The 26,417-nt window shown below is 40.6% G+C and overlaps 2 protein-coding genes across 2 annotated transcripts; one reads left to right on the forward strand and one right to left on the reverse strand.

Annotated features, from left to right (window-relative positions):
* The first annotated feature begins 4,372 nt into the window (after positions 1-4,372).
* On the forward strand, positions 4,373-18,865 carry LOC127808009 (pentatricopeptide repeat-containing protein At5g42310, chloroplastic). The gene is made up of 5 exons (XM_052346304.1): positions 4,373-6,178; positions 6,333-6,485; positions 6,601-6,672; positions 18,061-18,248; positions 18,481-18,865. The coding sequence occupies exons 1-4, from the start codon at positions 4,448-4,450 to the stop codon at positions 18,169-18,171; spliced, it is 2,067 nt and encodes a 688-aa protein (XP_052202264.1). The 5' UTR covers positions 4,373-4,447; the 3' UTR covers positions 18,172-18,248; positions 18,481-18,865.
* A 297-nt stretch (positions 18,866-19,162) lies between these two features.
* Positions 19,163-26,152, reverse strand: LOC127808010 (uncharacterized). The gene is made up of 11 exons (XM_052346305.1): positions 25,655-26,152; positions 24,975-25,032; positions 24,795-24,905; positions 24,478-24,615; positions 23,582-23,651; positions 23,441-23,496; positions 23,010-23,135; positions 22,252-22,391; positions 19,906-19,978; positions 19,748-19,822; positions 19,163-19,595 (listed from the first exon to the last, which is right to left on the reverse strand). Exons 1-11 carry the CDS (start codon positions 25,828-25,830, stop codon positions 19,281-19,283), a joined length of 1,338 nt encoding a protein of 445 aa, XP_052202265.1. The 5' UTR covers positions 25,831-26,152; the 3' UTR covers positions 19,163-19,280.
* Between the last annotated feature and the right edge of the window lie 265 nt (positions 26,153-26,417).

Below are 26,417 nucleotides of genomic sequence, written 5' to 3' on the forward strand. Positions count from 1 at the left end.
TAATAAATGAATACTATAATAAATATTTTAATATAAATATAATAATAACATTATCATGTAAATATTTAAAACTCTATTTTCAAAAAATATTTATGAAGGAAGTTCAAGTAAAATGACGAAATAGAGCTACCTACCACACTTATTATGATATAGTTATATATATTATTTTATCTAATTATATATTATAATTTATAAATTAAAAAATCTAATATATTTCATAAATTTGAAGCCTAGCGTGGTTGTGGCTTATTTTGCCATAAAATATAAATATAAATTTGTTAGAAGGAAATACGTTAAGAAATATCATTACTTTATGAATATAAAAATAAATAATTAAGTAAAATATTATAAAAATATTATATGATGACGAATATAGTAGTATATAAATAGAGATACGAGAATTAATAAAAAAATATTGTTACCTATATTCTCTTATTTGTCGCCCCTACGTGTACTTTAAAATTTTTATTAGTTTTCAATTTAAATGCATGTTAGAAACTTAAACAAGTATATTAATAAATTTTTAATTAATAATACAACTACTGGTATATCATAAAAATTTGAGTGATAATATTAAAACATTCAACAATTTTTTATAAATGACAAAACTATGATGTGTTTGTTTATTTCATTTATTATAACACTGGTGATGCGAAGCCGATCACCTTCTTCTGTCTTGAACCAAGTACCTGCAAAAAGGGTGGGGACTTGCTCCCCGTGATCTCTCCGACGCTCAAGTCAGTTCATAGGGTTTTTGAGAAGTATAATAGTAATGGAAAAATAATATATGAGTCCCTTAGGAGTCAGCCCTCATACCTGTAGAGGCTGTCATCTATTTATAGATGTCGTTAGCCTTTCCCTAAGATATATTTCAAAAAGAGATGTTGATCCCCTTTCCATGGGGAGAAAAGATAATCTTCCCTAATAGAGATAATTCTTGAGATATTTAAAGATATCATTGGTTGACTTAATCTTCTTCTTTATCTCTTTCCAGTTCAAAATCATAATAAAGATTATAAAGATAAGCGGAGCTCCTAAGTCTTGACACGTGGCGATTGCATATTGGTCTTTACTGGCACACATGGTTCCGAGTTAATGGTAACCTCCCAGGGGTAGTACAGTAAAATTGCCCCCTGTAAATATTCCCTCATCACTTGCCCCCCACTCCTTGAGCTGATCGAGTAAGGAGGTTGGGCAGCTGAAGGAGTAGTTGTCACTGTTTTTCTGAGCCTCTGTAAAAAAGTTCTACTAAAAATTTGGGTTAATAGGCTCGGATGCTGAATTCGCTTTTTAAGTCTCCCGGTGCCTTTTCAGTCTTCCCATGCAAAGGGTGATTAGGTCGCTCGAGGTGATAGTGACGTTCGAGAATTTTCCTTATCTTCGAGGCCGCTGGCCGAGGCTGTGTGCCTTGTCTTCGGGGGCCACTGGCCGAGGCTATGGTGGCCGAGGCCGTGTGCCTGATCTTTGGGGGCCGCTGGCCGAGGCTGCGATGGCCGAGGTTGCGTGCCTCGTCTTCGGAGGCCGTTGGCTGAGGCTGTGGGGGCCGAGGCCGCTTGCCTTATCTTCGGGGCCGTTGGCTGAAGCTGTGTTGATTGAGGCTATGGTCCCCTTTGGTCTTTGTTTGGCGGAGGTTCGTAGCCTCCGAACTGATGCCTTTTGGTCTTCATTTGGCGGAAGTTCGTAGCCTCCGAACTGGTGCCTTAATTAGTAGGGGTGGTCCCCTTTGAACCTTCGATTTTGAGTTGTCAAGAGTTCGAGGATCATAAGTGATCCTTTGTTTTTGAGTGTTCGGGGGTTCAGGGCCCCCCGAGGATCATATCTGATCCTTTGTTTTTGAGTTTTCGGGGGTTCGAGGCCCCATGAGGATCATATCTGGTCCTTTGTTTTTGAGTGTTCGGGGGTTCGGGGCCCCCCGAGGATCACATCTGATCCTTTACTTTTGCGTTGTCGAGGCATTTCAAACCCTCGGTCTTCATATGCACATGCTGGCTTGGATTGTAGTTGATGACGGGATTTTAAAGAATATCCATATTTTATTTTCGGCAAAATGCCTACTTCCACAATCCGAAATAACATCCACATTTTGTTTTCACGGTTCGGCTTGATGCCTGCGTCCGCAATCAGAGATAATGTTCATATTTTGCCTTCACGGTTCGGTCTTGATGCCTACGTTCGTATTCCGAAATACTGCTCGTATTTTGTCTTCGCAGTTCGGCGAAATGCCTACGTCCGCAATCCAGAATAATATTCATATTTTATTTTGGCGGTTCGGTCTTGATGCCTACGTCCGCGATAGCCATCTCTACGGTCTTGTCATGCAAAGATGCATCCTACTAACCATTGGCTATCTCTTTGAGGGTTCGGAGCTAGCCCAATTTGGCCCTTGCTGCCGTCATGGAATAAAACCCCCATGGGTAGAAAAAGATGCTATGCTTATTGGAAAAGCCCTTTATTGACGTTGTAGCCCAAAAGATAAGCCAAAAAAATATAATGTATACAGCATGAACAAAATCAAGCTTCATCATCTTGAGGTTTTTTACCTCAACAAGTGCAATTAATAAGCAACAATGATAAACAAACACATAGACTCATCATGCAAAGATGCATCCTACTAACCATTGGCTATCTCTTTGAGGGTTCGGAGCTAGCCCAATTTGGCCCTTGCTGCCGTCATGGAATAAAACCCCCATGGGTAGAAAAAGATGCTATGCTTATTGGAAAAGCCCTTTATTGACGTTGTAGCCCAAAAGATAAGCCAAAAAAATATAATGTATACAGCATGAACAAAATCAAGCTTCATCATCTTGAGGTTTTTGACCTCAACAAGTGCAATTAATAAGCAACGATGATAAACAAACACATAGACTCAATGGATTAGAAAAATTAGCAGTACCTTGCTACCGTGAAACTTCATCCATTGATTCTGCTTGTCTTTTTTTTCCAGCCTCTAAAAGGTTTTATTTTAACATAAGGCCGCATAGGATGGCAAAATCAAGCCTCATGGGATCTATAAAATAAGATGAACATCTTCTTTCTCCTGGATTACCGCTCCCAATTTCTTCTCCCATTTTTTCGGAAGCCGTTAATGAGGTCACATAAGAGCCAAGCTTATGGGAAAACAACGAAAATTGACACATACAAAAATTGATCTTTACACACATAAATTAACAGTTGATAGGCATAGTGCCTCCGGCTATTTTTTTTTCCTTTTATGTAACAGTGATCGATGTATAAATATTAAACCAGGGAGCATACCATTAATGAGGCCACATACATGAAACATTTTCTTTCCCACTCAATCTGATTGTGCTTCGAGTGGCTTGAGATTATACTTGGCAGACAAAACGAAAAACGAGGCCCCACGGTGGGCGCCAATTGATGATGCGGAGCCGATCACCTTCTTCTGTCTTGATCCAAGTACCTGCAAAAAGGGTGGGGACTTGCTCCCCGTGATCCCTCCGACGCTCAAGTCAGTTCATAGGGTTTTTGAGAAGTATAATAGTAATGGAAAAATAATATATGAGTCCCTTAGGAGTCAGCCCTCATACCTGTAGAGGCTGTCCTCTATTTATAGATGTCCGTTAGCCTTTCCCTAAGATATATTTCAAAAAGAGATGTTGATCCCCTTTCCATGGGGAGAAAAGATAATATTCCCTAATAGAGATAATTCTTGAGATATTTAAAGATATCATTGGTTGACTTAATCTTCTTCTTTATCTCTTTCCAGTTCAAAATCATAATAAAGATTATAAAGATAAGCGGAGCTCCTAAGTCTTGACACGTGGCGATTGCATATTGGTCTTTACTGGCACACATGGTTCCGAGTTAATGGTAACCTCCCAGGGGTAGTACAGTAAAATTGCCCCCTCTAAATATTCCCTCATCAAACACAAATCTTTGGTTTTGTCACAACAAAAATTGCACTTTTAAATGTATTTTCGTCATATATTTAGAATAATAGAAATCTATGTTGCACGGAAATTTATCGGAGGAGTCATTTTTCCGTTTCCTTTTCAAATTTTATTTATGTTTATTTTTTTAGAAAAATATCCGTTTCAACATTTTCATTTCGTATCATAAATATTTTTCATTTTTGTTTTTGTGTAACATTGATAGAAAACTTAGTTAATGATAATTTAAATAGTAAAAATCATAATTGATGTTTTTGATAAATATGAAAAAGCAAGCATGATGAACGAGGCATTATGAATTAAAATAAAATAATTAAATTATGATGGTGTAGTGTTACAATTTGAATGGAATAGATAAATAAATTGAATTCCTAAGTTTTGGGTGGGTTATGATGGTTGCTGGGTGGGATTGGTTGGTGATTTATTTATTTATTTATTGGAATGGGAAGATATTTGAGAGATTGAAACGTGGTAAAAGATCGTCATCCTCCGACGGGGAGCGGGACGGAGGTGCCTTTCTTCCTCTCTGTAGGAAAATGAACATGCTTCTTTTGCAGCCGCCGCCGCCGCCGTTATCCACTCGCTTGCCGCCCGCTCGCTTCAGTTTTCCGATTCTCAGCCACCATCGCCTCCTCCAGCGGCCCCCATTTTCGGCCTCCCTAACCAACGCCGTCGCATCCAATTCGCCGGTCTGCAAACACCTCGACGGCGACGACGACGTCGCTTCTCTTCGAAACCGTCGATACGACTTTGCGCCGCTCCTCCAATTCTTGAGCACGGTGGCCTCGGATTTCGACTCAACTTCGCCGGACTCACTGGAGCCCTCCGAGCTCCGGCTCGCCGAGGCCTACCGGGCGGTGCCGAGCCCGCTCTGGCACTCGCTTCTTAAATCCCTCTGCTCATCGTCGTCCACGATTCCGAATGCTTACGCGCTCGTCACTTGGCTGCAAAAGCACAACCTCTGTTTCTCGTACGAATTGCTCTACTCGATTCTCATTCACGCGCTTGGACGCTCCGAGAAGCTTTACGAAGCGTTCTTGCTATCTCAGCGGCAGGCCTTAACTCCACTGACTTATAACGCCCTAATTGGGGCTTGCGCCCGCAACGACGATCTCGAGAAGGCGCTCAATTTGATGTCTCGGATGCGTCGCGATGGATACCAACCCGATTTCGTTAACTACAGCTTGGTTATTCAGTCGCTTACTCGAAGTAACGAGATTGATTCGGTATTGCTGGTGAAGCTGTACGAGGAAATTGAGGCAGATAAGATTGAGCTCGATGGGCAGTTGCTAAATGACATAATTGTAGGGTTTGCGAAGGCTGGTGATGCGAATCGAGCCATGTTCTTCTTGGCTATGATTCAAGGGAATGGGTTGAGCCCAAGAACTGCAACTATTGTTGCAGTAATATCGGCATTGGGGAATTCTGGGAGGACAGTGGAGGCAGAGGCTATTTTTGAGGAGTTGAGGGATGGTGGATTGAAGCCTAGAACACGAGCTTACAATGCCCTGCTTAAAGGATATGTGAAGAGTGGATCTTTGAGAGATGCTGAGTCAATTGTATCTGAAATGGAAAGAAGTGGGGTGTCTCCTGATGAGCAAACTTACAGTCTTCTTATCGATGCTTATGTGAATGCAGGCCGGTGGGAGAGCGCGAGAATTGTGCTGAAGGAAATGGAAGCTAGCAATGTGCAGCCCAATTCGTATGTTTTTAGCAGGATTTTGGCAGGTTATCGTGACAGAGGTGAGTGGCAAAGATCATTTCAAGTTCTAAAAGAAATGAGGAATAGCGGGGTGCGCCCTGACAGGCATTTTTACAATGTCATGATTGATGCTTTTGGGAAGTATAATTGTCTTGATCATGCCATGGCCACATTTGAGAGGATGAGATCAGAGGGGATTCAGCCCGATAGTGTCACTTGGAACACTCTTATAGATTGTCATACTAAGTTAGGGCATCATAAGAAAGCAGAGGAACTGTTTGAGGAAATGCAGGAAAGTGGATGCTTACCTTGCACCACCACTTATAATATAATGATCAATTCTTTTGGGAAGCAGGAGAGATGGGGGGAAGTCAAGAGCTTGATGGGGAAAATGCAGGGTCAGGGGTTGCTGCCCAATGTTGTTACTTACACCACACTTGTCGATATTTATGGTCAATCGGGCAGATTTAATGAAGCTGTTGATTGCTTGGAGGACATGAAGTCTGCAGGGTTAAAACCATCCTCAACCATGTACAATGCCTTGATTAATGCTTACGCACAGAGGGTGTGTTGTTGCCTTAAATCTCATCTCCCGTGCATGATCTTTCTATCAGTTCTTTTACATCTCTTGTTAAAATTATGGTTGGATCATAATCTCAGATTGGCATTAGTTGTTGAGCACACGTCTTATATGTTTTTCTCCATCTATTTTTTCACAGGGCTTGTCCGAGCAAGCAGTACATACATTTAGGGTCATGAGATCTGATGGTCTGAAGCCAAGTAATTTGGCTCTCAATTCCTTGATCAATGCATTTGGTGAGGACAGGAGGGATGCTGAAGCCTTTGCTGTATTGCAGTATATGAAAGAAAACGTGGGTTATGGACTAGTATTCCTCTACCACTGCAGTCTTCTTGTTGTCCTGTGCCATTTTTCCTATTATTTATCTTTATCTGACGACAAGTACACGTGATATCCTATTGCTGCAGGAATTGAAACCAGATGTAGTTACCTATACTACCCTTATGAAAGCTCTAATCCGTGTGGAAAAGTTTGATAAGGTATGTTATGTTCCTTTTCCTTGTTGCCGAAAGTAAGGACCTCTGGCAAGTTAAGCCTTTAGAGGTTCCATCTCTGTTTGATAGAACTGCTCGCCGTATTTCTCATGCTTTCATTGTTGATCATGTTTAAGTCTTGTGTACTGTTTTGTGTTCTTATTCTTTCCATATCATACCAGAGGCTGCGTTTACTTCTTAATGTTCATTATTGTCTTGCTTGCTAGTGGTTGCGTTGAGAGGGGCATCTAGTGTAAAATTTTGCCACAGTTCTTTTGCATGTTTTATATTTTCAATATAACTTTTAGAAGTCAATTGACATTATTATGAATGTTCTATCACCAACCCAAACTTGGTTAGAATAATGTGTAGTTTATGAAGATGATCGCCTCGCTTGCTAATGAAGATGATTGTCATGATCCACGTAGCAAGAGGGGGTGATATAGTAATTAAATGTAATAGGAAAGGAGGAATAGCAAGTTAGTAGAATATGCTATAAGGGGGGGGGGGGGGTACAAAGTTTGTTGCTACTTTGGGCAGGTTGTACATTCCCCTGCTGTAAGCAGTTACTGCACATGGGGAAGAGAATCCAGCTATATATACAGTTGATTCCTTCCACTGACGGATATGCAAATTATTCTAACAAATTCTAAACATTATCTCTCCCATTCTCTCTCTCTCCCTAATTTCTCTTTCTATCCTTCCTCATTTCTCCTTCGAATAGCTTGCTGGTCGAAGGAATTATGGGTCAATTCCTTGGGAGCTGACATTTTGGTATCAAAACAGTGTCTTGGGAAACACTCGAAGCTGTGGGGTAACCTCGCAATGGCGGATGGAGCAAGGATGAAACAAATAGAGAATCAACTACAACAAGTTGCAACATCCATGGCTGAAATGCAGACCAGAATGGGTACTCTCGAATCCTCAGTAGGAGTGGGGGTGGCTAATCGAATTACCCAAGCAATGGAAAGATGGCGAGAAGAAAATTGGGAGCAGAGTGCTCTGTTGAGGGGGCAACTGATGGAACATATGCAACAATTCGTAAGGATGTTCGCATCTTAGCAACCCGTCAGGCTTTCAACGAAGTTTCCTCCCAGGGATAGAACAAAACCGATCCTTCCTAGGGTAGGGATGGAGCCTCCGCATGCTGGAATGTCGGATTTTGAATTAGAATCGAAGATGATGGAGGGAAGCACGATGGAGAGGAGACCCGGAGCTCAGGCTCATCGGAATCAGCCGAACTTCCTTGTGCCTAAATTGGACATTCCACTATTTGATGGAGAGAACCCGAGATGGTGGATAAGGAGGTGTGAAAGAATGTTCACGCTATACCAAGTTCAAGAACAACAGAAGGTCGTCTTGACATCTGCTTACCTGAATGAGACGGGGGACCCTTGGTTCCAGGGATGGCTTGCGACCAAAGAGGGGAGCCCATGGAATGTATTCACAAGAGACCTTTGTACGAGATTTGGAGACAAGAGTTTGAGGGATGTGATCGAGGAATTTAATAAGCTCAAGCAAGAAGGAATGGTGTAGGCCTATCAGCTCAAATTTGAGGAGTTGAGGTCTTTGATAGTGGTGCATCAACCCCACTTTTCGGAAGAATACTTTGTGTCGAGTTTTATCAATGGTTTAAGAGATGAGGTGAGACCAATGGTAAAAATGATGCAACTAGGGACAGTGGAACAAGCTACTGATAGTGCAAGACTGCAAGAAATGACGATTGAGGTGCTGATGAAGAAACAAAAGAACCAAGTTAAGGGGGTAATCATTGGTGGATGGCAGGCGGTAAACAGAGCCATTGGAAGGGATACGGGGCAAGGGCTGTGACGCCTCGACCCCACCAAAATCCATGATGGTATTTTATTATCTGCACATGAAATCAAGGGTCAGATCAATAACCAGCATAAATTTTCCCTCCCCCACGAGGCCTAGATTCAGGGATTTACACATCCCTCTACTCGCTATCGTGGGAAACACCTTTCCTAAGCAAGCCCACAAACCAAATCATGCCTACCCGGGGAGTATCTCAATTCCAGTTACGACCTACCCCGTCCCAAATGTGCATTCCCAATCCCATCATCCACATTTCGGTGTCTCCATTTCTTTTTTTTATATATATATTTGGCCCTATTCAACACATCATGCCGATCACAAACCCCGCTCTAATACCACCTTGTGACGCCCCAACCCCACTATCAGGTGCCACCATAACCTACATTACAACCCCGACCTTCCCGAATGACAGTTATGCCCCTACCAAGATAAAACTTTAAAATAATATGGGCGCCCTGGGTGGGGTCCAGGCTTCGTCGCCTTCGGCCGGATGAGAGCTCGGGAGTAAATTGCAAGGGCAACGGAAACTCACCCGAGCCTCATGCCTGATTAGGCCCTTGGAGCAAAAATCCAATTTCAAACAAATATCACAAGCCCAATAAATTACTTCAACCATCAAACATAATTAAACATAACTCAGTTTTCGGCCGTGGCCGACAAGTACAAGTTCCCTACCCTATTGGGTTTACTCATAGTGGGAACCTTAACTTGGTTCCGGTTTACTTCAAGTTAAGCCATATCTGACACTCATAGTTAACACACAGTAATTATATTACATTATTAACATTCGGGGTTAACCCATACCCCCACGGTTAATATTCGTTGCCAACTGGCTGCTCATTTATCAGCACCGCCTTTCGTTTCTCGGGTCCCAAGCCACCCGTTGGGTTAGTGGGAAAATACAGGGGTGAGTCCCGAGGACTCAGTAAGGGTAATATGAGTTGCAGTAAATTAGAGTGCCTGACAATTATAGAATAATGTGAAGTGCATCATGCATGTAGGCCTATCCACCTCACCCTGATCCGGATTTTGGTGGCCCCACTGATTTCATTTAGGACCCCATCTCGAGACTCACACGGCCCAAATCTACAGCCCCATGCCTAAACACTTCTCCCACAGTCTAATACAAGTCATGTTAAAATAAATTTACACGCAAATCATATTAAACCTTACCACACGTTAATCTCATGCTGTGCGTTAGTTTCACGTTCCAATTTCCTAAACAATCGTAAAATAAAAATAATTTAATTAAACGCGCAATTTTAATTATCGTCGATACATCGCTAATTAATTTAGCTAAACATGCGACTGATTCATAAATAACACTATTAAATAAATTTAAAACATTTTTATATCTCGCGTACACACACGGGCAGAGTTTCGACGCGTTAAAAATTACGGAGCATTCACAACGATGAAACAGTGCTATTTATATGTGCCAGAAGAGGAGGAATCGGCCAGGGGAGGAAAATTTGGCTACCAAGGTGTCCCCCGCATGGTGCCACGTGGCAGCAAGGGAGAAGGGGTGGGTGGCGCATGGCCACCCATGCGGCATGGCCAGGAGCACGCGCCTGGCGCCTTGGCCGTGTGGTTGCCCGTGGCCTTGCCGCGCGCATGGGCGCACGCATGGGTGCCGCCTGGCGCCCAGCTGTTACAGTATCTCCGGACACACGAAAGTTGAGTTCGGGGCTTTTCAGGTAATTATAGTCCCGGCCCTATATTTCGAAACATGGAACAACGTAGAGTTCGAAATGAAATCTTTTGGAATCAGGTTTCGATGTAGTATGCTAAGATGTTTCAAAATAAGATGTTTCGGCAAGCTGTTATCAGAAGGAAGTGTTGGACCGCCAGGATCTCCAAGTAAGACGTAGAACTCTACCTATGGTAAAAGTGCAATGGAGTCAGCACTCGGAACGAGAGGCGACTTGGGAAATGGAAGAAGAAATACGTGAGAAATATCCTTACCTGTTTGATAATCACAATTAATGTTAAGGATCTGTGTTTAGTGTAATAAAGTGTACAAAATTTCGAGGACGAAATTTCATAAGGAGGGGAGACTGTAATAGCTGGGCGCCAGGCGACGCCCATGTGAGCGGCAAGGCTGCGCGCAGCCACGCGACCAAGGCGCCAGGCGCGTGCTCCTGGCCGTGCCGCGTGGGTGGCCATGCGCCACCCACCCCTTCTCCCTTGCTGCCACGTGGCACCATGTGGGGGACACCTTGGCAGCCAAATTTTCCTCCCCTGGCCGATTCCTCCTTTTCTGGCACATATAAATAGCACTGTTTCATCGCTGTGAACTATGTTGCACGGAAACGGGAACGGGAAACGCGGAAACGGAAACGCGAAAACGGTATTTTTCAAAAAAGTTAGGAAACGGTAACGCGGGGTAAACTGTAATTTTTAAAAATATAGGGGTGTATGTGAAATTAAATTATAATTTAAATTTAATTGCATATAATTTATATAATATAATTTAATTAATAGTTATTTAAATAATATAAATTTAAATTATATAAATAATGTATAAACGGAACCACTGATGCAATTTTTATAAATTTAAATTATATAAATATTATAAATTGCATCAGTGGTTAATTTAAATTAAATATTATTTATATAACAGCATCAGTGGTTGCTGTTAGTTTAAATAATTAAATTATATAAATAATATTAAATTTATAATTTATATACTATAAATAATGTAAACCCTAAATTGCATCAGTGGTTGTTGTATGCTGTTAATGGCGGACCGCCGCCGCCGCCCTATCTCGCTGCTCGCTCTCAATGGTCGATCGCCGCCGCTTCAACCGTCTCTGCCACAGTCGCCGCCTCTCTTGCCGTCAACACGTCTCTTGCCCTCGCCCTCGCCGTCGATCTCGCCTCTCACAGTCAACGCGTCTCTGCCATCGTCGCTGCCTCTCTCGCCATCGACGAGTTTCTTGTCGTCACCCTCGCCTTCGATCTCGCCTCTCTCATAGTTGACGCATCTCTGCCACCATCGCTCGCCTCTCTCGCCATCGACGACTCTCTTACCCTCACCCTCGCCTTCGATCTCGCCTCTCTCACAGTCAACATGTCTCTGCCACCATCACTCGCTTCTCACCCTCATTGCCGACCGCCGTCCGCCATCATACACTCCATCTCTCGCCTCACTGTCAACTGTCGCCGCACACTACATATCTCGCCTCGCCTCTTGGTGACCTTTCTCGTTGCAGGTGACTGGTCGCTGGAAACATGTTTCCTGTGGGAGACGCGTTTCCAACATGTTTCTGTAAATTGCGAAACTCCCCCCGAAACGTTTCGCAATTTACAGAAACGGCCCAAACACGGTTTCGGGCCGTCTTCGCGTTTTCGAAACGCGAAACGGTTCGGAAACGACGAAACGGCTCGTCCGAGCCGTTTCCATGCTTCGTAGGCTGTGAATGCTCCGTAATTTTTAACGTGTCGAAACTTTGCCCGTGTGTGTACGCGAGATATAAAAATGTTTTAAATTTATTTAATAGTGTTATTTATGAATCAGTCGCATGTTTAGCTAAATTAATTAGCGATGTATCGGCGATAATTAAAATTGCGCGTTTAATTAAATTATTTTTATTTTACGATTGTTTAGGAAATTGGAATGTGAAACTAACGCGCAGCACGAGATTAACGTGTGGTAAGGTTTAATATGGTTTGCGTGTAAATTTATTTTGGCATGACTTGTATTAGACTATGAGAGAAGTGTCTAGGCATGGGGCTGTAGATTTGGGCCGTGTGAATCTCGAGATGGGGTCCTAAATGAAATCAGTGGGGCCACCAAAATCCGGATCAGGGTGAGGTGGACAGGCCTACATGCATGATGCACTTCACATTATTCTATAATTGTCATGCATTTTAATTTACTACAACTCATATTACCCTTATTGAGTCCTCGGGACTCACCCCTGTATTTTCCCACTAACCCAACAAGTGGCTTGGGACCCGAGAAAGGAAAGGCGGTGCTGATAGATGAGCCGCCAGTTGGCAGCGACCGTTAACCGTGGGGGTGTGGGTTAACCCCGAATGTTAATAATGTAATATAACTACTGTGTGTTAACTATGAGTGTCGGATATGGCTTAACTTGAAGTAAACTGGAACCAAGTTAAGGTTCCCACTATGAGTAAACCTAGTAGGGTAGGGAACTTGTACCTGTCGGCCACGGCCGAAAACTAAGTTATGTTTAATTATGTTTGATGGTTGAAGTAATTTATTGGGCTTGTGATATTTGTTTGAAATTGGATTTATGCTCCAAGGGCCTAATCAAGCACGAGGCTCGGGTGAGTTTCCGCTGCCCTTGCAATTTACTCCCGAGCTCTTGTCTGGCCGAAGGCGGCGAAGTCTGGACCCCACCCAGGGCGCCCATATTATTTTAAAGTTTTATCTTGGTAGGGGCATAACCGTCTTTCGGGCAGGCTAGGGTTGTAATGTAGGTTATGGTGGCACCCGATAGTGGGGTCGGGGCATCACAAGGGAGTATTGGCCTTGCCTCCAACGGTTACCAACCCTGCTAATGGGGGAAGATTGATGGAGCAAAGGCGTTAGGCGGGTATCTGCTATAAGTGCGGAGATAAATATTTCTTTGGGCATAAGTGCAAGAAGCAACTGTTGATATTAGAAGCAGAAGATAATGAAGGGGTAGAGGTAACCCCAGAAGTTGATAAAGAAGATAAAGGGGAGATTTCTCTACACGCCCTTAAAGGATCAGCCAATAGCAAGATAATTAAGGTGGAGGGAAAAACTCACAATGTTCCGATGATGGTACTTATAGACAGTGGGAGTACCCACAGCTTCTTGGATGAAGCCATGGCCCGGAAGTTAAAGTGTGAGATCTCCAGCTCACACCCTCTATCAGTAATAGTAGCGAATGGTAATAGGATTTTGAGTCAGTCCTCCAGTGTGGGGTTTTGCTGGGAAATGAACGGTGAAGAATTTGTGGCTGATTTGAGGCTAGTCAAGCTGGGGGGTTGTGATGTGGTGCTTGGGGTAGATTGGATAAAGGGGATTAGCCCTATCAGTTTTGATTTCAACAAAATGGAGGTAACTTTTGAGAAAGATGGGAAGAAAAAGACCATAACAGGTAGTTAGGAGTCGGGAGTGTGTAAAATAATCTCAGGAAAGAGGTTGCAAAGGATGTTTAAGAACAAACTCTCCCAAGTGGCCCAGCTCTTCTCCATACATGCCCTGGAATTCACCCAAGAGCAATGGGAGCAGGAGGGGGAGCTGGCAGTGACTGTGAACAGTAGCTCACATGAACCTTGGAAGGTACAAGAAATTGACTCTCTTAACATGTTTTTAATTGAATTTAGGGACCTTTTTTCCAAGCCATCTGCCTTACCACCCAAAAGATCACTTGATCACACCATTAACCTAAAACCCAATGCCGAACCTGTTAACCTAAGGTCTTACCGATACCCACCTAGACAGAAGACTGAAATTGAAAAGCTCATTAAGGATATGTTACAAAAATCCATCATACAATCCAGCCATAGCCCATTTGCATCTCTCGTGTTACTTGTGAAAAAGAAAGATGGTTCATGGCAGTTTTGTGTCGATTATCGCTAACTCAATGTCATGACCATTAAGGACAAGTTTCCTAGACTTATTGTGGAAGATTTACTTGATGAATTAAAAAATGCTTCTGTTTTCACCAAACTCGACTTAAGATCCAGTTATCATCAAATTAGGATGAGGCCGAAAGACATTCCCAAAATAGCTTTCAAAACCCACCAAGGGCATTATGAATTCATAGTAATGCCCTTTGGCCTCACCAATGCTCCATCAACCTTCCAAGCATTGATGAACCAGATTTTTGAACCTTATTTGCGCAAATTTATATTGGTTTTCTTTGATGACATTTTGATCTACAACCCACCTTTGCCCAGCACTTAACCCACCTGAAAACTACCATTGAGGTCCTTAGATTCAATAAATTGTATGTTAAGAAGTTGAAATGTGCCTTTGCACAAAGGCAGGTGGAATATCTAGGGCACATTATATCAAAAACAGGGGTGAGCACTGACCCTAGCAAGGTGGTAGCAATAATTGCTTGGCCTAGACCTCATAATGTCAAGGGACTGAGGGGATTTTGGGGTTTAACTGGCTACTACCGCCGGTTTGTAAAAGATTACGGGGTCATCAGCTGACCCCTCACCAACTTCTTGAAGAAGGATGGATTTCGATGGGATTCTAAGGCGGAAGAAGCTTTCAGTGAGCTTAAACAAGCCATGAGTAAGGTACCAACTTTAGGCCTATCAGATTTCAGCAAGCCTTTTGTTCTGGAAACAGATGCAAGTGCTAAGGGTATTGGGGCAGTGTTGGTTCAGGAAGGGAGACCGATAGCATGCTTAAGCCAAACTCTATCACATAGACATCTTGGGCTAAGTATCTATGAGAAGGAGTTGTTGGCGGTATTAATGGCAGTAGAGAAATGGTGTCATTATCTGGAAGGAGGAAGATTTGTGATTAAAACAGACCATGAGAGTATGAAATTTTTGCTACAGCAGAAGCTGCACACTCAGCTGCAAAGGACGGGGATGACAAAGCTAATGGGATTGGATTAAGGAAAAGAAAACCTAGCAGCAGATGCGCTATCTAGGTGTTTTGAGGAAGGAAGTTTGGCTACAATCACCACCATCGTTCCCGATTGGTGCCAAGAGGTAGTTGACAGTTACGAAGCAACTAGAAGGACCAAGGAACTTCTTCAGCAGCTGGTGGTAAACCCATCATCAAGACTAGGTTACACTCTGAGTAATGGCTTAATCCGGTATCAAGGAAAGCTGGTGATAGGAGAGGATGAGGAGCTGAGGAGGAAAATACTAGAAGCATTGCATACTTCCCCTGTAGGGGGACATTCGGGTATTGAAAACACCTATCACAAGGTCAAACAATTATTCCAATGGCCAGGATGAAAAGGTTTGTCAAGGATTTTGTATTAAGCAGTGATACTTGTAGGAGATGCAAGTCCGAGAATGTAGCCAAGCCAAGGCTACTACAACCACTAAATATACCCAGGGGACCATGGGAGAATATCTCAATGGAGTTCATTGAGGGACTTCCAAAATCGGAGGGAAATGATTGCATCATGGTGATAGTAGACAAATTCACCAAGTATGGCCACTTCATCGGATTAGTTCACCCCTACACTGCTCAGGAGGTAGCAAATGTGTTATTGGATCAGGTAATTAAGCTACATGGCGCACCTAAGGCCATAGTATCTGATCGCGACAAGATTTTTACTAGTCTGCTGTGGAAGGAGCTGATGGGACTGCTGGGTGTTAAGTTTCATATGTCAACTGCTTACCATCCTGAATCGGATGGCCAAACTGAAAGGGTGAATTAGTGTTTGGAGATGTATCTAAGATGTTCTTGCTTCCTACAGCCAAGAACCTGGCACAAGTGGCTTCCTATGGCCCAATGGTGGTACAACTCTAGCCACCACAGCTCCATAAAGAGGTCTCCTTTCGAGACACTCTATGGCTATAAACCGCCACTTCTGCCATCCCTAGGAGACTCATCTACAGTAGTAGCTTTGGATGTTTATCTCCAGCAAAGACAACAAGCTTTACAGGTGCTCAAAAAGGAATTAGCTAATTCTCATAATTGAATGAAGCAGTTTGTAGATAGGAGGAGTGAAAGAGAATTTCAGGTTGGTGAATCTGTATATTTGAAGCTTAAGTCGGGTCACCTAAGGGCTTTATTGCAAAACCCCAGTTCCAAGTTGAACCCAAGATTCTATGGCCCATTTCCTATCACTGTAAAGGTGGGAAATGTAGCATACCGGCCGCAACTACCAGAAGGCTCCAACATCCACCCGGTATTCCATGTGGCACTCCTTAAAAAATTAGTGGGGACACAACCAACGAGTCCTACCCTACCTTGTCTCCCAAGTGCCAATGACAGTACTAAGGAACCTATAGCTGTGCTAGATAGGAGGGTGATCTACAGGCACGGAGCTCCTATATCTCAAGTTCTCATCAAGTGGTCTCATCTCCACTCAGATAGCAACACATGGGAATACCTTCTGGACATGCTTCGCCAATTCCTGAGAGTAGCCAGCCTCCTCCACATTTCTTGAGGACAAGAAAATTTTGTGGGGAGGGGTAATTGTCATGATTCACGTAGCAAGAGGGGGTGATATAGTAATTAAATGTAATAGGAAGGGAGTAATAGCAAGTTAGTAGAATATGCTAGGGGGGGGGGGGAGGTTGTACATTCCCCTGCTGTAAGCGGTTACCGCACACGGGGAAGAGAATCCAGCTATATATACAGCTGATTCCTTCCACCAACGGATATGCAAATTATTCTAACAAATTCTAAACATTCTCTCTCCCTCTCTGTTTCTCTCTCTCCCTAATTTCTCTTTCTATCCTTTCTCCTTCGAACAGCTTGCTGGTCAAAGGAATTACGGGTCAGTTCCTTGGGAGCTGACAATGATGATCTTCTTTCTTAGGATTGTAAAAGAATATTGTTTTAACTTTGAACAAGAGCATTATTTATACGAATCAACAGTCCATAAAAAATCTTGTCTCAATAATTCCATAGCAAGAAACTTGCTACCTGCATACATGATTAGGAAATTCTTGTCCTCTTGGTGGTTAGAAGCACAAGCATGCCAGAGATTGACATCATTTTGATTGCGACACTTGATTCTTTCCTGCTGGCTTATCAAACTACAGAGTTATCAACATTATTCTGAATAAATTTCACAGAACAATGGTACTTCAATAGGTAATATAATAGGTCACCAAAATTAACAACTGAGGATTAAAATAAAAATGGAAAGAAACCCTAGAACTAATTTTAATATAAAGGAGTTTTTCCTCAGCCCAAAAAACCAAAAAAAATAAATAAATTTACAGAGCAGTTTTGGTAATCCAGGAAGGCTATACTTGAATTCAATCCAGCAGGAAATTAATCCTCAGGGTGACCTCCCCTCTATAAATTGCATGTTTTTCTGATTTTGAAATTGATGTTAAGACTATAATCATTCAAGAAAATGATAGAACTCCTGAATCAGTGTAACTGCAACAGTTATGGCCCACAGAGCTTAAACATGTATTTAAATCCCAAACACCTCATTCGTAGCCAGCGTATAACATTCAACTTTCAAGTCCAGATAGGTGAATTAGTGCTCTTTATATTTGTTCATCTACATTTAGATTTTTCATTTGTTCTAGAACTCATCACAGAGGAACTATCATATACAGTAGTTTTTTTTTTTTTTTTGCTTGGTAAAAGGGAGAGGTGAGGCGACTAGTGTAACAACCCCCTCTGGGGCATGACAGAACTAGGTGAGGCGACTAGTGTAACAACCCCCTCTGGGGCATGACAGAACTATCATATACAATAGTTAATTACCATGTTTTCAACCCCCTGTACTGGGACCAAGTAAATGCCAGCCTTCAGAGGCCAGATGGGATATGTTCTGGCAAGACTGTCTGCCTCTATATCATTAACAGTTATCGCTTCTGTTATGTGGGGATGATATTGTGAAGCATTGTATGATTATATATGAGATGCTAAATAGTTGTTGATATCAGGTTCCATCTGTTTACGAAGAAATGATTTTGTCTGGCTGCACTCCAGACAGGAAAGCTAGAGCAATGCTACGCTCTGCTCTGAGGTACATGAAGCAGGCGCTGAGATCATAAGGACAATCCCCGAGTCGTCCAGCTGGAAGCTCAATGATTAAACTACTATGCCGGTGGTAGTTTTTTATGGACAGAAGGTTAGTCATGGATTCACCACAATTCTGAACTGGTAATTTTACTGTTCGATGCCAATTGCCAAGTTACCCAAAAGTTCAGAAAATATGTTGGACATGCAAATACAATGGTTTTGATTTTGAAGTTTGCTCAATTTGAACACCACTTGTTATTTGTTTCAAATGGCGTCAGCATCACTACATCAAATTTTCCCTCTCTAATCAACCGCTTCCTTTCCAATTGTGTGCTTGAAAGGTTGTTCTCAGATGAAGGGGCATTCTATTCTATCAGAGGAACTCCTAGTATGATGATCTGGCAGGTCAAGAATGAAGAAAATTACCAAAGCTGAAGATCTGAAAATGGGGAAAGACTTGAAACAGGCTTCCCCACGCCCTCCAGCAAACACAAGATAAATGCTGTTACACAGTATTTTTGCAAGCATAAGAGCCCGTCTTTGTATTATAGTGCATCATTGTACCTGGAAATAAATGTTACAGATTTTTGCATTCATTAATCATTGTGTATTTATTATTACATTGTCTAGTTGAACGCAAAAATGTAGAATAGATGATTATTCTGCATACCTATATATGAAGGCAAATCATAGTAGCAAAGTAAAGTTATTTCTTCGCGATTAAAATGTGTTTTAACTTGCGAAAAGAAACCAAGTTCAGACCATGTACAATAATTACTTTGCTCGAACCAATCTCATCATTCTTGTATGTATGTATTTCATATATTTATCTTTGCAAGGATATTGAAATAAAGAAATTAACATGTACATATACAAATACATAGTACATAGAGTTCAATTTGAGAATTATTTCTGTGTGTTAAACTGGCCTATAAACAATGCATACGCGCTCTGTTATGCTGTGCAATTTCAAGAATCTGTTTCAAGGATCATCATTCATACACGGTACTGGAACAAGAAAACTGACAGTAGCAAGTAAATAATTGCATTATGAAGGAAAAAAATGAGCGTGTCTAAAACAAAAATTTATACACCTACATCTCTTCTCCTTTTTTCCCCACTAAATAAATAAAGTAAAATATCAGAAGGACATTGCAGAAACAAGTGGTCTGCCATTGTTCTTTGAAATTCTAGAACAGAACATGAACATTAACAGCACCGTGGATAACAAGAAAAGCCTGAAATAGGCCCTTATCTCCTGTATTCCAAGCTCAAGCACCTCCATCTTCTTCCCATATCTACTTCTCCTCTCCATTAAATACCCATTCAGATAGTCATCTATAGGTACAGACTTGTCAAATTTGGAGGCTGAGGCCCTTGAGCGAAGCTCATCGAGCTGGTTTGTGCTCATATTGAACATTGTGAAGAACGCGGCAGACCAGTCATTGAGAACCCTCTGAAACAAACCCAAGAGAATAACATAATATTATGGAGTTGACATGATACCATTGTTTGTTTTTTTTATCCCCGGTCCATTATTGAAGAAAGAGTTTCATATTAATATTGGCGAATGCCAAAGCCCTTCCAACTGAGACAGGTTTAACTTACGTTGAAGGTGGCAAGGTCAGTGGGATTGAACATTTTGAAGCAGTCTTTGGAGGAAGCTGTTCCATCTCCATAAATCTGCCAGTCAATATAGAAGGACCTCCATGTTTTAAATTTACTTGCGAAGGAACGGAAGGAAAATGGAAATAATTTTCACAAACCTCAAAAGTGAAAGCCAGGGGAACTCTTGCAATATCATACATGAAATCCGTAGCCGTCCCATGTGCCAGATACCTGTTTCAAAGCTGTGTTTGTGAGTAGAAAGCAAACCACAATGAAATGTAGTCCTTTCTACTATCCAGGATGCTAACTCCAATTAAACCACCAACTAATAATAAGGCTACCATTATACACTCCAGTTTTTAATCCAGCTTCTCGTTTCATTTCGTTTCTTTTCTTTTCTTTATTTTTTTAATTTCCTTCAAATCATGACTCTTACCTCAAGGAACAAAGAATATAGAAACATCTACACAATGCTTCTTGAGATCTCATTCCAAATATCATTGGGCAAGATCAAAGAAGGATAAACTAAAGAGATCGACCGCAAAAAACAAAACAATGAAACATGGAAAATGGGAATAATATATAATTATCATAAATCCCTTAAAAATAAAAAGATCGATAATTGAAAAATTGGTGAGGACTAATATGTCCAATAACTTCATTATAAAAGTTTATCATATATAAGATGAAATTTACAGGTAAGATGGCAAACTTTTAAAAAGTATTTTAAAAAATAATTGGACCAGACACATAACATGAGGTGATCAATTTAAAGGAACAAGATTTCATGGAAAACATAGCTATCTAAAGGAGGAAGAAGAAAAATATTATAAAGATTAGGAAAATAATGAGAGTGGTGTAATTGTAGTGATACACTTGACAAAGCGTGAAAAGTGCAAATCAGGACTCGTGTGACTTAGTATTTGAGAAAAGCTTTGTTGAGGCGAATCAAGTCCAGAATATTAAAAAGAACCACAACATAAGAAGTATTTAGCGAGCACACAAGAAAACACTTCAAAGGATTAGTAGAAGTGTGATGAAGGTATTGAAGTAGATAAGCAGATAGGCAAGATCCTGAGAACACTTCAAAGGATTAGTAGAAGTGTGATGAAGGTATTGAAGTAGATGAGCAGATAGGCAAGATCCTGAGAAGTTGGATTAACTTAGATACAAGATATAATTAGAGGGCATAAATGATACAGGTCTATTATGTGAAAATCCATGACAGCATTACTAGGAAGAAGTAGGTGGAACAGTTAGAAGGCTCTAGAGATCGAAGGGCCATAGGTCCAAGAGGGAGGTAAGTGTAACAAGGGGGTGTATTCTTTTAGATATAACACAAATAAAATGAATGGAGTACTTGAGGTATAAGTGCAGAATGAATTAGATGTTTTTCAATAATTTATTAGCAAACAAAAATGTGTTGCAGATACTGGTATAAGCATGGAACTGTTGTCAGAATCTTACAATTCACGATTCGAATTGTATGATTCGACTCGATTCATATAGAAATTGAGCCGAATCTATAGGGTAAATCTAAAATCTCTTAGAATCGTATAATTCACGATTTGAATTGTACGATTCAAATCGATTCATATAGAAATCGAGTCAAATTCATAGGGTGAATCGAAAATCCCTTATAATCAACTATGAATCGGACGAATAGACCGTGAATTGCATGAATAGCACGATTCGTCCAATTCGTGCGACTTCGTCTGCATGTGCGCTTTAATGAAATATTCGTTCGATTTGACTATCTTTGAAAACAAAGAAGATGATGAAAATGATGAAGATGATGATGCTCTTGAACTTGAAGATAAAGATGATTGATAATTAGTAAAGATTATGGACAATGGAGTGTATTAGTAACCTTATAGTTGTAGGTTTTTTTTTTTTTTTTTTTTCTCTAATTTGTTATTTTGAAAGTGGTTTGGTTTGGTGCAATTTGAATTTAAAAGCAACATGAATATACTTTTGCCTTTTGGTATAATTTTAAACTTAGCAAATATATTTAGAAGTTTATTTATCTATTTATATTTAAAAGAATTGATCATGGTGGGCGCATTATTTATTTTTTATGGATATATATTATTTATAGTTGAAATTAAGAATGTGTATCGAATCTTACGATTCGATTCGATTCTCGATTCATGATTCATAAAATAAAGATTTCGATTCTCGATTCGAATCTCGATTTAACAACTATAGTATCACAATTTTGCACATAGTTGCACAATGTCACCTATGTTCAATAGCAGCGAGAATGTATTGTCAGCATTACTTGTGCCAAACGTCATCCAAAAATGCAAACATAGAATAGAAGCCAAATCTCAACAGTATTGAGGATTTGGTGGGCCTTGAACTTAAATGCCTGTTGGTCCCCATTACAAGCCTATTTACCTCGTACATATAATTAATTCCCATTGCATACTAGATAGTAATAAACTATCTTTAAACTATTGGAGTAATTCCATACAGTGGATATTCATGAAAGTAATACTTACCCTACAGAGCCACCTCCTGATCCAACTATGCATCGCTCTTGGCAATGAAGATGGTTCAACCGTTCAAGAATTAATTGCATATTGCGAGAAGGCAATCCCTCGGGAGTCTTATTTTTGTGATCATATGGCATGAATAAAGCCTAGAAAACAAACACATTAGTAAAACATGTGACCAAGCAACATGCATAATAGTTACTCCTGAGAGAAAAGGACAGAAAAGGATAATATGAAATTAGTAACTGGAACTTGGAAGAAAACAAACCGAAATGAAATTGCATGCACATGAAACATCTTCATCAATAACCAATCAGAAAGCCTAAGTTTATTCAACCCATTGGTCAATCCCTACTTAGCTGCGGATTAGAGTTCTCTAACTTGAAGATGAACTTATTCCTCAATAGCACCAATAAGGTCCTGGTGGCTGGCAACCAAAAAATAACAAATGAAAAACTAATCACTGGGATCTTGAAGGGAAAATAGGAAGGAATCCACTCCATGCCACACATCAGAAGCAAATGTTCTCTCCTACATAGGAATTGCTGTGTAATATACATCATCTTATTGCCAGTACCTAGTTAAACTAGACATTATAAATATTCTATTTGTTTCCTGCCTAACATGACTTATGTTATTTGCATGTACTTAGTTGTAGTAGACATCTGCAGGCAATACATTGGTCGAGAAATAGCAGCAACAGGGTGTGTATGTGTGTGTTTTTTCAGAAAGAAAATACAAGATAAGAAGAAAAAATAACTTACTTCCATCCCAGAGTGCACGTTAATCCATATATGTGGTTCAAACGATAGGCAAAGTTTACGCATCATTTGAGTCTCAGGCTCACTAAAAGGAGCAGTTCCAGGGTTTTCTTCATATGGATCATAATCCTGTAAATAAAGCACACAGAAGAATGGGGTTAAACCCAAAAATGAAATAACCATACTACAAAAGGTCTCCAGTCAACAAGGCTCCCTGCTTTGTGAGGGTTGGGGGGGGGGGGGGGGGGGGGGTCATTTTTGTTCATGGCTACCATTGCTTTACAAAGAGGATGTCTCCAACAAACCAGAAAAAAATAGGTTCAAAATAAAAACAAATAAAAGATATTGGAAAATAATATCCTCCAAAATGAATAAGAAAATGGTGTTTTCACATTGTGTAAGTACTATTACACAAACATATATAACAGGCAAACCTTCTCTTTTTTGCCCCAATCTACACTCCAGTTTCGGTTAAGATCAACTCCTCTTCCTGCCATAATACAGAAAGTTAGCATACTCGTATGTTTGGAAGTATAGGCAGGTTAAATCTAAAGCTACAAGATAGACTGCAAGACCATTTCTTCTCTCACAAAGATCTCCAGCTTCAACAAGTTGGCGACCATTCAAATTTTCCATTGGCACCACCTGGCAGATCAATAAGCATTAGCATTACAAGGGAAATGGTTTCTCACATGCAAATTTCTTCCTCCAAAATGACAATAGCATACTGAATATATTTTTCAACATCTTCCACTACTAGGGTTTTAGGGTGAGCCTTGGTAGCAACAGTAAGTTTGCTCCTTTGTCACTAGAAGGTCACAGGTTCAGTCATAGAAACAGTCGCTTCACAAGACAAGAGTAAGGCTATGTATAAAAATGAAACCCTCCCAAAGTCTCATGCGATGGATGCCCTTCAAGTTCTAGGGTTTGCAGATTCCACCTTTACAACATTACATTATCTCAATCCTACTGACAATAAATGGTTCCAAAACAAACTAGGATTTTGCATCTGTCAAACTGATGTGAACTTTTGTTTTGACATGTCAAACGTGTGTCAATAGGCTGTTTTGTATGTCAATTCTAAAGACATTAGAAGTAGCAATTCTAATCGATTAAGGGTGCCCAAATATAACCAAAGGACTGCATTCTTACTTTGAAGAATTCAAGCATCCAAAGGTATTGTGAATGAAAGTAATATATATTTGTCATGTACCTCAGATATATATCAGCATGAGCATGAATTTTTTTTCCTACAAGCAACTAAGAAATAAGATGCCGGTCAAATTAGTTCTTTTAGATTTTACATGACTCAACAATAAATATCCACATTGGACACATTAGCAACCATGCATTGACAATTATTATAATTCGATAAACACCCATATGCATCACTTTCAACTCTTACCTTTTACTATGAAAAGAGAAGTTTAGAGAAAAGATGTGGGTCTGCATCCATGAGATAAAATGATACCTTTATCACAAGCCTCTCAAGTGTATTGTCCAAAGAAATCAAATCTGTTTTGGGTAGAAATTCCTCTCCACTTAAGATGGAGAGTATCCTTAACGCAAGCTCAGATGTAATAAGCTCCCTCCCGTGCTGTCCAAAACTCTGGAAGACAAGTAATCATCTGTCAAAAACACCAGCCATTACCAATCTGAGATAATCTACACACTAGACACCGAAGTAAAACGTTCTGTGGTATAGAATATTATTTTAATCTGAGTCAAGATGGGAATGCCAAATAAGAATTGAAACTCTATCTGATTACAATGAAGAAACAAACTCACAAGAAGGATTCGATATTTTGAACTGTCATCAACCTCTTTCCTATTCCGGCAATAAGTAACCACAGTCATCTCTGAATGGTAGCCTTTATTTTTACTTCCAAATGTCTCCATCTGGTTAACATATAGCCATTAGAACCAGCAAAATTACCAAAATGACAAGTAAACGAAAATAAGACCTACATGGAGCTTATCTGGGTGACGATGGACCAATGATTTTATTTCCTCCATTAAAGTGTCACTGCCAAAAAAAATGAGAAAAAACCCACAAAGTAATCCAAGAAATGCAATTCGTCACAACGTTAATATATAGTTGAGTACTTGTTAGGAAAGCAAAGTGAGGAAAGAAATTGAATTCCATGCCATTTATGTTTTTCTTTAATTCCGCACAAGCATTTAATAGCAAAATGTGACAGTATAAATTGAATTCGATGACATCCCCATTTTTTTTTTCCCAACAAAACCAGGCATTTAATTTAATAGTGAAATAGCCAAAAGGTGACTATAAATCACAATTTCCTCTCTTTATCTCGAATATAAGAGCAGCCACTCAAGCAACTAAAGATCTTCCAACTTTCCCAAGAACCTACTAAAAATTTGGTCTTCTCGGGAAAACACAGAGAAAATCAATGAAAATCAATTTCCACCTCACTTCCGACAATTCAATCAAATTGTGACGGAAAACAATGCAAAGAAAGAAATGTACATCCATCATTGTGAAAAGAAAAAGAGAATCCAAGAACGCATGATGGAAGGAAATTCCACTACACATCCATGTAGCAAAAGAAAATCCAATAACCGCGTGAACGAAAACTTTGCACGCATCCGCATCCACAAACACAGGCACGGAGATCCAGATTTACCTGGTGTGGTAGAGATCGCGATTGATAGAGGTCAATGAAGTGGCGGTGATGTTGGCTTTGCCATGGACGTGCGAGAAAGAAGTAATCAAGAAGAGCAGGATGAGAAGCGACAGAGAAACGAACCGACGACGTCCGACCTGATTCCGTCTGGTTCTTCCCTGCTTTCCGTTGTTCATTTCAATAAATCAATCAATCTCTCGCCTCAACTCTCGCGTCTGATTCTGAGCAACGAAATCGAAGGCACGGTCGGAGACTTTTGGATTATAGAAAGACTCTGAAAGAGAGAAATCAGGAGAGAGAGAGAGAGAGAGAGAGAGGGAGAAGGAGAGGGAGACAGTAAGTTCGATTTTTGCACGTTCGACGGCTGTGATGAGTCGGCATCAGATTCTGATTCGAAACTCGCGCATCCGTTCGTTGATTGCTATTTCCGACAATGCAATCGACGGGTTATATTAGAAAAAAGGATGTGATGGAGAAAAAGGAGTGGTTGCAGGGAATGAAGAAGGATCTGACGTCTCGTCGCACGACGCGTAATAAATTGGAAAACTTTCGAACCGCGACTCTGTCAAAACTCTCCTCATTCCTCAGTCCTCAGTGCTCTTGGTTTGGCGATTCCGGTCCAAACCCGCTACTTGATAACTATTTATTTTTACCTTAAGACTTAAAAACACAACTAGAAGTAATAATCATACTAATACGAGATTACATCATTATTATTCGAATTGTGAAATTACAACTTTAATTAATCAAATTTGGTCAAAAT

Source organism: Diospyros lotus, chromosome 8, assembly GCF_014633365.1.
Source record: "Diospyros lotus cultivar Yz01 chromosome 8, ASM1463336v1, whole genome shotgun sequence".
NCBI lineage: Eukaryota > Viridiplantae > Streptophyta > Magnoliopsida > Ericales > Ebenaceae > Diospyros > Diospyros lotus.

Coding starts and splice junctions, on each gene's coding strand:
- LOC127808009 (XM_052346304.1), top strand. CDS start 4,448: ATGAACATGCTTCTTTTGCAGCCGCCGCCGCCGCCGTTATCCACTCGC. Junction 6,179..6,332: donor TTAATGCTTACGCACAGAGG/GTGTGTTGTTGC, acceptor ATTTTTTCACAG/GGCTTGTCCGAGCAAGCAGT. Junction 6,486..6,600: donor TGCAGTATATGAAAGAAAAC/GTGGGTTATGGA, acceptor CTATTGCTGCAG/GAATTGAAACCAGATGTAGT.
- LOC127808010 (XM_052346305.1), bottom strand. CDS start 25,830: ATGAACAACGGAAAGCAGGGAAGAACCAGACGGAATCAGGTCGGACGT. Junction 24,906..24,974: donor GTCACCCAGATAAGCTCCAT/GTAGGTCTTATT, acceptor TATGTTAACCAG/ATGGAGACATTTGGAAGTAA. Junction 19,823..19,905: donor CCCTGGCTTTCACTTTTGAG/GTTTGTGAAAAT, acceptor ATTGACTGGCAG/ATTTATGGAGATGGAACAGC.